This window comes from Neodiprion virginianus, chromosome 2 (genome assembly GCF_021901495.1).
Source record: "Neodiprion virginianus isolate iyNeoVirg1 chromosome 2, iyNeoVirg1.1, whole genome shotgun sequence".
NCBI classification, from domain to species: Eukaryota; Metazoa; Arthropoda; class Insecta; order Hymenoptera; family Diprionidae; genus Neodiprion; species Neodiprion virginianus.
Window position 1 is genome coordinate 11,837,598 of NC_060878.1, and position 11,533 is coordinate 11,849,130.

At 57.2% G+C, this 11,533-nt stretch overlaps 1 protein-coding gene and 2 non-coding genes across 3 annotated transcripts; all 3 read right to left on the bottom strand.

Moving 5' to 3' along the window:
• Positions 1–249: 249 nt before the first annotated feature.
• Positions 250–432, bottom strand: LOC124299407 (U2 spliceosomal RNA). Its single transcript, XR_006907001.1, has one exon. It is a non-coding gene; the product is annotated as a U2 spliceosomal RNA (small nuclear RNA).
• A 6,504-nt stretch (positions 433–6,936) lies between these two features.
• LOC124299411 (U2 spliceosomal RNA) lies at positions 6,937–7,119 on the bottom strand. The gene has a single exon (XR_006907005.1). It is a non-coding gene; the product is annotated as a U2 spliceosomal RNA (small nuclear RNA).
• A 946-nt stretch (positions 7,120–8,065) lies between these two features.
• On the bottom strand, positions 8,066–11,425 carry LOC124296876 (uncharacterized). The gene has a single exon (XM_046747255.1). The coding sequence runs from the start codon at positions 11,423–11,425 to the stop codon at positions 8,066–8,068; it is 3,360 nt and encodes a 1,119-aa protein (XP_046603211.1).
• Between the last annotated feature and the right edge of the window lie 108 nt (positions 11,426–11,533).

Consider the following 11,533-nt stretch of genomic DNA (forward strand, 5'->3'; position numbering starts at 1 on the left):
ACCACGTCCCGATCGCTTCTCGGCGGGATTAAAACTAATAGCCTAGCTAATAAAAAATAGAATAAATAAATAAATAACTAAAATCCAAAGTGTAAAAATAAATATATACAAGTGTATAAATAAAAGTGTATATATAATACGATAAAAACAAAAATTAAAAAATAAAAATCTAAAAATTTAAAAAATTAAAAATCAGCTAACCTATCCAGCTGATTTTTGGAAGGTGGCGGAGTGCTCTGATATTAAATGTCCTAGTGGGCCTGCTCCCTACGGTACTGCAATGCAGGGTCGACCCGCGGCGAAGCCGGAGCAAGCCCCTGACACTCCACCACCTTCCAAAAATCAGATTAATATACTGGCTCCCCAATGGGGAGCGTATCAGATATTAAGCTGATAAGAACAGATTAAAGGGCGTTTATTAAAACAAACAATGTTCCCCCGGGCTTACAAATGTTTGCCCGGGGGTGATATAAATACAGATCTCGCCCCTGGCGGTGGCTTAAAAAGAAAATAGATATAAAGTTGTAATACAACAAAAAATAAACAATAAAAAGGTACTAAAATAGAAGAAACGGACATCTTTGGTTTTAACAATAAAATCGAGTTACATGCGCTCCAGGGACTAATCCTGGAGTGCATGCAACTTATTAAAAATAAATAAAAGAAATATGAAAAATAAATAAAGAAAAGAAGGAAAATGAATATAAAAGAGTAGAGATAAAAGAATAAGTATGTAGGTAAAATAGCATGCATTAAAATATGTAGCTTAAATGTGTATAAAAGTTTAAAATGTAGGGCATGACCCCTACCGGCCACCGCCCTTAAATTCTAGTGGAAAGAATAAAAGAAGAAAACAGTGTATAGCTTAAGATTAAAAAAAGAGAGTTAGAAGATTAAAAAGTTAAAATGTATTGGGACGCAGTCTAGATTTGGCCCGTGAGCGGCGGCCTCTCGCCGTTTGAATTTTCTATTAGATTTGCTCCCGCATCACTCCCCAAGGGTCCGCTAATCTCAGGCACGCGATATTGCCTGACGCCCGAGACGTGCTCCACGTATATGTCTCGTGACCATCGGATGGTCTCCGAAACAATGAGCCGGCGCATCAGCGCTGCATACCGACTACCGATATGCAGCTGCTTCAGCACCGACTCATTCCTCGGATCCCATGAGCCGAGGGCGCCGACGACGAACGCAGAGACCGTCACCCGGTAACCGCGCCTTCCGAGCTCATCGGCCAGGGGCTTATATTTCAAGATCTTACGGCCCCTGGCCTCATCGAACGCTACTCTACGGTTCTCGAAAGGCACGGTCACATCGACGATGACGATACTCTTTGAGGGCTCGTGCCTGACCACGATGTCAGGTCTGAGAGCCCCCAGCTCGTCGTCCACCCCCTCAACCCGCCTATTAACCCGGAGCTGCCCCGGCAGGCGGTTCGCCTTCGCTAGGCGGGCGACGATGGCATCATGCCGCAGCTGCCATGCGGCCGAGTGCGGGCGGCAGTGGCAGATCACGTGGGGAAGGGATTCGAGTGCTCCCCCGCAACGCCGGCAACGCTTGTCACCGTCGCCCCAGCGTCGTGCCCCGTTAAGGGGCAGGACGTCCAGGCGCGCGCGGTGAACAAAGCGCCAATCAGCGAAGCGGGTGAAGCTGCCGCCGCGGAGGAAGTGGTTGGAATACCTCGACCACGACGACACCTCGAACACCTTCCCCTGGTCTGGCTTCCCGAGCAATCGCAGACTGTAGTGTTCCGCCCATGCCGCCCGCAGTCGGCGTACAATTTGGCCTCGTGCTCGCGGTGGCACCACCGTCGTCCGTCCAGCCGAGCCCCGGATCTCCACGGCCAGCTCCCCAAGCTCCGCAGACCATCGCCACTTCAGGCCCAGGGCCTTCGCGCTCCTCCTCGCCGCATTCCGAGCCCTCGACCACAGTGAGGAAGTGTCCCCCCCGTCTCTGGCAAGCCCATCCTCCAGCGAACCGGAAAGATAGGCCGCCAGGTCGTAGCGCGACGGGTCCCGTCCAAGTTTCCTGGACACCGCCCGCCCCAGTGAGCTCCATGCCAACTCCCTGACCACCGCATCGGCCGCGGATAACATCCGGAAGGCGTGAGCGATGGTCAGGGCGTCGGCAAGGTCAGCCAGAGGAAGCAGTCCGCATCCCCCCCTACTGGGAGGGAGGAAGACCACCTCCGCGCTAGCCCTCTGGGGAAGGTTTAGCCAGGACTTGGCCAGGCGCTTAGCTAGCCTGTCGGCTGCCGTCAGAGGACCCTTCTCCACATGTGCTCCCCGCAACGAGAAGTCAAGACGGGGCAGTATGAAAGTTGCCACCGTCTCAACCTTCTGCCACGGGGTGAGGAGGGACTCGTCAACGGCTCGGAGGTCGCGTTCCAGCTCCTGGACCGTCACCAGCGGGGTCTGCTTCACCTGGTAGCCAGTCGGGATCCCCAGGTGCAGGTAAGGCTCCCCCTCCGCCAGAGCCGTCATTTCTTGACCCTGGAGGGTGAAGCGGGTGGGAAGAACTCGGCCACCGCGTCCACGCCCCATGTGGAGCGTGGCGCACTTTGCGGGCTTAAACCGAAGTCCTATCCCACCCGCCGCAGCCTCCACTGCCCCTAATAGCGCCTCCATCCCCTCCGGAGTGTCTGAAATCAAAGCCAGATCGTCGGCATAAGCAAGTAGATTGTGCCGATGGCCGTGCAGCGTGTAACCCGTCGGGTGGGCCGATGCTGCACGCAGCACCGGTTCCAGCGCCAGGTTAAACGCCACAGGGCTCATCGGGCACCCTTGACGCACTCCGGAGCGGATGGTGACGGGGTCCGTGTACCCTTCAGACGTTCGCACACGGGTGGAGCAGCCGTTATACATCTCTTCAACAATATTCCTTAACGGCGACGGGACTCCCGCTTCCTCAAAAGCGCGCCAGATCGCCCCGTGGGGGACCGAGCCGAACGCGTTCGACAAGTCCAGCCACGAGACGATCACTTGGCGCCCCGACCTGCGAGCGTCGGAAAGGACCTCCTGCAGCACGAAGTTGTGCTCGTAGCACCCCTCGCACGGCAGGAAGCCCTTTTGTTCCGGACTGAGCCGGTTGTTGTAGACGGCCCAGGCAGTAAGCCGGTCAGCCAGCAGCGCGGCGAAGAGTTTGGGCGTGGTGTCACCCAGCGCGAGCGGCCTCCAGTTGGACAGGTCGTCGCGGTCACCCTTTTTGTGGATGAGCACCGTGTTCGACGACTTCCAGCTGGGGGGGACCGCCTCCAGACGACGGCAGGCGTTAAACGTCGCCGCCAGCAGACGACAGTCGGGGTCGGCCTTTCGGAGGTCACGGTAGGTGAGCCCGTCGGGACCCGGCGCAGAATTATTCATACGCCGGAGCCGACGGTCCACCTCTCGCTCCGTGAAAGGCCTAACCAGATCGTCGTTGCTGTTTTCGTCTGGAGGTGTGAGAGGTTCGGCCAGAGGGCGGCCCCCCAGGCTCTCCGCCGGAGCGTACATGTCCTCAAAGTGCTGACGGATCCGCTCCTTTGACACTTCACAGTGTTGGAGCGGGCCCGTCAACACTTCTTGGACAGCGCGCCGACGGTTCGCCCGAAAGAGCCGCTGAATCCTTGTGGCCTCTCTCACTCGGTCCCCCCCCCGCTGGAAGTGCCCCACGGCGCTCACCACCGGGGCTCCCGCGATTTCCCGCCCGCCCGGACCCCCCGCGCGTGGCTTCCCCAGCCCTCCCCCCGCGCCGGCCCCCAGCACGACCGGCCGCCCTCTCCTCCCCCGCAGCCCCCGTTCTCGCTCCGGTGATTTGGAGGAACGTGGCGACTCGCGCCGCCAGCTCCTCCAGATCGTCCCAGCTGACAGCCGCTTCCGCCAGACCGATCAGTCGTTCCCGCTCACGCACCACGCCTTCCTCGTCGACACGATTACCAGCGTGGTGGATCATTGCGGACCGGTCGGCCGGCCTCGGCGGCTGCCCCACCGGAGCCGGTGGCTGACGGGGTTGGTTGGGCCGTCGTTGGCTCCTCGCAGGCGGACACCCACGCCCAGAGGTCGCGGGCCTCCCGTCACCTGTGGCTCCTCCTGCCCGTTGTGCTCCGGTCCTCCGGGTAGCACCTCCTCTAATTCTACCTTGGCTCCGGGGCTCCATATCCGTGGAGCACGTGTCCGGCGTCCTTTGCCTAGAAATAGAAAGATTTATATTATTGTTGTTATTGTTACTATTGTTGTTATTTTCGTTTCTACGTGCATGCGTGCCTGGCCTCGCATTGACCCTCGGGGCGCAAACACGGGAGCCTCGCTTTGTTCTGGCTGGCGGTCGCGTGTTATTAAAATTGTTGTTATTATTGTTATTACTACTGCTCTTGTTTGAACTACTGCTACTCGCTGCGTCGCCTGGGGGCTCGAACACGGACGACGACCCCGATGATGATGTCGTGGACGGGGCTGGTGAAGACGGCGGGCTCTCCTCGTTGGACGCCGGGGCGGACCCGCGGGGATGTCGTCGGCGGGTCCGCTGGGGGACGACGCTCCACGGTTCCCTCGCCGGTGAGACCGCCCTCGATTCCGCTTCCGCGATGGAGGGGAGGGTCCTTGCCGCACGTGGCAGTGCGGCAGGTAGTCCGGAGATGGTCGTGGTGACCCTCCCCCCTGCGAGGGGCCTTGAGGTGGTGATCGGCCCCCCGCACATCGTCGTCGTCGTCGTCGCCGTCGTCAGTGTGGCAGCCACCGCCGACGTGATCGGCTGTCCGCTTACCGACCCCGCTCTCCGGCTCCGGGTGTTGTGGGCCGGTGGGGCCGGCATCTCCCACGGTGGAGGGCTGCTTCCGGTGGGGCCGCCAGGGGGAAGTGATGTGGCCCTGGCGGCCAAACGCAGCCCTCTGCGTGCAGCCGGCACGCCGGACGATGGCTGCGTCGATGCGGTGGTGGCGCCCGCTGTGACGGCGGCGTATGTGGTAGCCGCCGTCCTCATCCTCCCCGGGAGTGTAGATGGTCGTGGGGGGCCTCCTCTGGTGGTGGTGGGCCCCGCCGCGTTTGGAGATGGGGTTGCGGCGGGGCGGAGATGTTGTGCCCCCCTTGTTCCCGGGGATGTCCGCAGTGGTCTGGTCGCGGTGCCCCTCCTGGTGGTGGTGGACGTTGGTGGTGGAGTCGGCTCGACCGGCACGCTGGCGGCTCTCCTCCTCCTCGTCAGGGGGCCCTCGTGGATGGAGAGTCGGGCCCCCGGAGAGCCGCGTTGACCCCCGCTGGTCCTCCGCACCCCGTCGTTGGAGAAACGGGGTGCCTCTGGGGTCCTCCTCATTGCCGGCAGCCGACTGGTACTGCACCGCGCTCCAGACCCGGTCGTAGTGGCGGGCGCCACAGGTGTTGTACGGGCGGTCTCGTCGCTCCTCCGTGGGTGGCTGGTGTTCTGCCGCGTCGTCCTCGACGTCCCGCTGGTGGTGGCAGGGCGTGTGGTGGTGGTAGCCCTGCTGGAGCCCGCCGTCGCCGTCGTCGTCGTTGATGTCCTCGCCGCCCGTGTCCGACCCACAGGCGCCGCAGCGCTGAAAAAGTTCATAATTGGCCGCTCACGGCCCTCGTCAACAGTGCGCGGCTGTTGCGCCGCGGGTGCTTCAGGCGCACCCCGACCATCTATAACTGGCGCGGGATGGGCCCGCTCGTGGTGCAGCTTCACCGCCTTGAGGGGATACCCCCCCTCGCCGATGAAGCCACACACACCGCAGCGGAACTTCATCCCGCGCTCTGGGTGGTATTTTCTAAGGTGTTTTTTAAGGTCGGCGTGCGCCCTAAACGCCCCCACCGCCCATGTCCCCCTACCCCTGCCACCTCGAAAACAATCTTGGCAGCGGAACTCGTCCGGGAACGGGAAGTCCACGAAGACTTCCATCACGCCGCTAAGCGAAGCCGCCGATTCAGCGGTGCCTTGAGAAAAGAAGAAAGAAAGGGGAGATAGAAAAGGATTGGGGTAAAAGACGGGTTATCAAAGGAGTTGAAAAGAAAAAGCGATAGTCGGTATTGCCTCTGTTACCTGAAGAGAGAGTCGGTAACAGAGGGGGAGGATAAGTTACCGACGGCCCGCAGTACCGACCTATGACTCGCGCCAATCGGTTCGGCTACTGACCGCCGGGGGGGCAGCACCAGCCTGTCGCACCTTTGGCAGGTCAGACGTGTTTCAGTCGTCCCCGACCTCGGGCAACGACAGACGTGATGGTAGAAGGATCTCGAAGCTGTCGCCGAGGGAATAACTCGCGCTATTTCCTCAGAGAAACTTCGAGACTTACGTTGACTCTGGGTTGTTGAAGCCGGAGAGACCAACCCTCGTGCCGACGCACTTGCAGTCGGTCTTCCAGCAGCTACAACCCGCTGAGTCTTAACGCGTTTAGGATGGGAGCGCAACCGACACTGCAACTCACCGTCACAAGGGCACCAACAAGTGTTGGTGCGACGGCTCGCTACAGTGACGGAAACTAGGGGTGGGGTAAGGGATTAACCGACCTAGTGCCGCGCGAGAACGACTAAGCAAGGTCGCCTCGCAATCGGCACCGTATGGCCGGGGGAAAGAGACAGAAGAGAGAAAGAAAGGCACCACTTACCTCTGACGGGTCCACCCACCGGCGCGATGTCCCGGGGAGTTCCGCCGCACACTCTACGGGGGGACGAAGCGGGGGAGGCGCACACACTCGCGGCACAACACTCGCGCACTTAAACCACGTCCCGATCGCTTCTCGGCGGGATTAAAACTAATAGCCTAGCTAATAAAAAATAGAATAAATAAATAAATAACTAAAATCCAAAGTGTAAAAATAAATATATACAAGTGTATAAATAAAAGTGTATATATAATACGATAAAAACAAAAATTAAAAAATAAAAATCTAAAAATTTAAAAAATTAAAAATCAGCTAACCTATCCAGCTGATTTTTGGAAGGTGGCGGAGTGCTCTGATATTAAATGTCCTAGTGGGCCTGCTCCCTACGGTACTGCAATGCAGGGTCGACCCGCGGCGAAGCCGGAGCAAGCCCCTGACACTCCACCACCTTCCAAAAATCAGATTAATATACTGGCTCCCCAATGGGGAGCGTATCAGATATTAAGCTGATAAGAACAGATTAAAGGGCGTTTATTAAAACAAACAATGTTCCCCCGGGCTTACAATTGTTCACCCGGGGGTGCTTTAGATACATCTTCCGCCCCTGGCGGTGGCTTAAATATAGATATAAAAATATATAATATACACATAAGAAGAAAAGAAGGTTGAATAGTGTATAGACATATTGGTTAATAGAGTAGGTAGAAACATCTTTGGCTGTGACTATAAAATTGTTAAGTTGCATGTATTCCAGTGACTAAAAGAGAAAAGAAGTAGAATATACAGACTAGAGTCTTTGGTTTAAAAAGCAATAAAAAGCCGGGGTACGTGCAACTTGCTAAGACTTAAAAACAGAGCAGTATAGGCATAAAAGGACTAAGTCAGATAGGTAAAATGGAAGGAAATAGACAGTCTATAAATAAAATAGAAGTAAAAAGAAGATAAATAGGTTAAAAAAGATGTATAGATAAAATAGATAAGATTAAAAGAGGTAAAATAAATAGGTTTAAAAGAGGTGTATAGTTAAAGTAGATAAGATTAAAAGAGGTAGAATAAATATGTTTAAAAGAGGTGTATAGTTAGAATAGATAAGATTAAGAGGGGTAAAATAACTAGGCTTAAAAGGGGTGTATAGTTAAAATAGATAGGGTTAAAAGAGGTAAAATGTCGGATTAAAAGAAAAGCTAATCTGTGGCTAATATACACTCGTTTGTAGAAAATTAAAATTACAGGGATTAGTCCCAACTGGCCACCGCCCTTCATTGAAATTAATAGAATATATAGAGAAGAGATATAAAAGTGTAAAAAGAATAGGTAGAAAACAACAAAGACGGTAACGAATTAATTTGACTGTAGAAAAAAAAATAAAATAAAAATGATTAATTCAACAATGCGGGATGATGGTGGGGAGGGAGGAGGCAGGATCAATCTTTTTCTTGTTTTTATATAAGAGAGAAAAGAGTCTAAGAATAATAAAAGTTACAATACACGATGTTATTGGTACTGTCTCCTCCCGCTGACATGTTCCACATAGATATCCCTGGACCAACGAACGGTGTCGCTGACCAGGAATTTTCTCATCATCCCGGCATAGTATCGTCCCACTCGGAGGTGCACTAGCAGGCTGTCGTTGTGTTGGTCCCAGCCTCCGAGTGAGCCGACGATGAAGGCGTCCAGTCTGACGGTGTAGCCGCTGGCCGCGAGCTGAGTCGCCAGCGGTCCGTACTTCTCCATCTTGCGTGCACGGGCGGCGGCGAACTCGATCTTGCCGTTCTCGAACGGCACAGCGACGTCGACGATGGTGATGGTGCGGTTGACCTCGTCCCGCACCACAATGTCGGGGCGCAGCGTGCCCGCTTCGCCGTCTACGCCCTCCACCGTCTGGTTGACGCGGATGACTCCTGGGCACCGAGAGGCGGCCTTCACCAGCCGGTCCTGGACGTTGTTGTGGCGGCGCTGTCGCGCTGCTGAATGGACGCCACAATGCGCCAGGACGTGAGGGATGGTCTCCTGCTGGTAGCCGCACTTCCGGCACCTCTTGTCCCCGTTGGTCTCCCACCTCCTGCAAGCATTCAGCGGGAGCACGCCCAGTCGTGCCCGATGGACGAAGCGCCAGTCGCAGAACCTGGTGCTCCGCCCGGTGCGCAGGAAGTGGTTGGGGAAGTTGCTGCTGGTGGTCACCTGGAAAACTTTCCCCTGGTCTGGTTTTGCCGTGAGGGAGCGGACGAAGAAGGTGGAGAGTCTTCGTCGAAGAACCGAGGTAATCCGGTCTCTCCCGCTCGGTGCTATGCTGGTCGTCCCGGTGTTGTTGGCGAACTTCAGCACGAACACCTGCTCCTCAGGCGACCAGGCCCAGGAGGCGCGCAGCTTGGGTTCCAGTCTCCGGGTGGCCGTGCGCACCTTGGCCCAGAAGGAGTCCTTGCCCGGCACCTGGATGATGTCCATTGCGCCTGACAGGTAACGCGCGATCTCCTCCTCAGTGGAACTCCTCCTGAGCCGTTGGTCCACCGTGGTCTGCAGCGCGTCACGGGCGATTGTTCGGACTGCCGAGTCCCCGCAGTAGAGCATGCGGTAGGCGTGTGAGATCGTGTACACGTCGTAGAGGTCCGTGGTTGGTAGGAGACCTCCGCCGCCCTGCGACGCTGGGATGTGTACAAGCTCCGCGCTTGCTCTGCCTGGAACACACAACCACCTCTTGGCCAACCTCTTGACGACCTTGTCCGTCTCCTTCAGGTATTCTTTCTCGAGGTCGGCCCCTTGCATGAGAAAGTCGAGACGGGGGAGGATGAAGGTGGCTGCGGTGTCGAGTTTCTGCCAGGGAGCCAGCAGAGATTCGTCGACCTTCCTTAGGTCAGACACCATTTCGGCGAGCTTGTTGGTGGGAGTTTGGCGGACTTGGTAGCCAGTGGGAATGCCTAGGTGTTCGTAGGCCTCCCCGGCCGCCAGAGCACGCACAGGCGAGCCACCGATGTTGAATTGGGTCTCCATGACCCGGCCGCCCTTGAGGTGGAGTGTGGCGCACTTGGCCGGGTTGAAATGGATTCCGACCGCCTGTCCTGCTCGCTCAGCCGTGGTCAGCAGTGTCCTCATCTCAGCCGGTGTTGAGGCCAAGCCGCCGATGTCGTCTGCGTAGGTGAGGTTGCTGACCTTGGTGTCGCCTAAAACATAGCCCGCCCCAGTACCGTCGATGGACCGAAGGACCACCTCCAGCGTAAGATTGAAGACGTCAGGGCTGAGGGGACAGCCCTGGCGCACGCCCGACTCGATGGCGATAGAGTTGGTAAAGCCATCCTTGGTCCTGATCCTGGTCTCCATCCCGGTGTAGAGGGAGGAGATGACCTTCCTCACCTTGGGCGGGACGTCCAGCAGCTGCAGGGCTCGGTGGATGGAGGAGTGGGGCACGGATGGAAAGGCGCTCGAGAAGTCGAGCCAGGCCACCACCACCTCCCTCTTCCGCTGTTTGGCGTCTCGCAGGACTTCCTGGAGCACATAGTTGTGTTCGAAGCAGCCCTCGTATTCCAGGAAGCCCTTTTGGGACGGGCTGAAACGATGATTATGTTGCCCCCAGCTCTTCAGCCGATCGGCCAGCACGGCAGCGAAGAGCTTGGGGCAGGTGTCGCCGAGAGAGATCGGCCTCCAGTTCCCGATGTCGGTGGGGTCGCCCTTTTTGAAGAGTAGGACGGTGTTGGACCCGTTCCACTCGTCTGGCGTCTCCTCAATCCGCCAGACAGTGTTGAAGAGGGCCGTGATGACGTGGGCCCCGGGGTCAGCCTTTTTCAGATCGGAGTACACCGTCCCGTCTGGGCCTGGAGCCGTGTTGGTCCTCGTGGACAGCTTCCTCCAGACGATGGCCTCGCTGAACGGCTGCAGAAGCAGGTCGTTCGAGGCCTGGTCGGGAGCTGCTAAATTGAGGACGTCTGGCCAGACCTCCTCTCCGTCGCGTCGTGAGCCGAGGGAAGCGAAGTGTCGCTCGATGATGGCCGGGTCGACTGCGCAGTGCTGGCCTGGACCAGCCAAAACTTCCTGCACTGCGCGCTTCCTATTCTTGCGGTATAGTCGCTGTATCCGCGTCGCTTCCCTTACTCGATCGTTGCTGCGGTCTCTCGGCCCCCGGTTGTTGCTGGCGTCCCGCACAGGCTGTTGTTTGGCGAAACGGCCGAGGAAGGCAGCAACCTGGGGATAAGCCAGCTGGAGGTCATCCTTATTGGTTACGACGGTGAGGAGGTCGATGAGCCTCGCCTGCTCCTCTGCGGGCCTCCTCGCCCGGCCGCTTGGTCTGGCCCTGCGCTGAGGTGGGGGAGCGCGTTGCGAGGGTGCTGGAGCAGTGGCGATATCTCGTGCAGTGATACTCGAGCCCTCAATTACGTCGTCGGAGCTTTGCGCGGTGTTGTTGCCCGACCAGCCCGGTGCTTGTGTACCCGGCACATGCGGGAGACTCGCGGGCTCGATCGCCTGAGAGCTCGGCGCCTGTTCGCCTGCAACCACGCTTGACGGCGTGCTAGTGTCGATTGATGGCGTGTGCAGGCGCGGCGGCTCACTCGCGGGTGGTGTTGCGTGCTGAGTGAGCGTCTCATCGTCGCTCGATAATTCGACGACCGCAGGTACTTCCCGCTCGTGCTCTAGCACGTGGTGCAGCTTCACCGCCTTGAGGGGATACCCCCCCTCGCCGATGAAGCCACACACACCGCAGCGGAACTTCATCCCGCGCTCTGGGTGGTATTTTCTAAGGTGTTTTTTAAGGTCGGCGTGCGCCCTAAACGCCCCCACCGCCCATGTCCCCCTACCCCTGCCACCTCGAAAACAATCTTGGCAGCGGAACTCGTCCGGGAACGGGAAGTCCACGAAGACTTCCATCACGCCGCTAAGCGAAGCCGCCGATTCAGCGGTGCCTTGAGAAAAGAAGAAAGAAAGGGGAGATAGAAAAGGATTGGGGTAAAAGACGGGTTATCAAAGGAGTTGAAA

Coding starts and splice junctions, on each gene's coding strand:
- LOC124296876 (XM_046747255.1), bottom strand. CDS start 11,425: ATGGAAGTCTTCGTGGACTTCCCGTTCCCGGACGAGTTCCGCTGCCAA.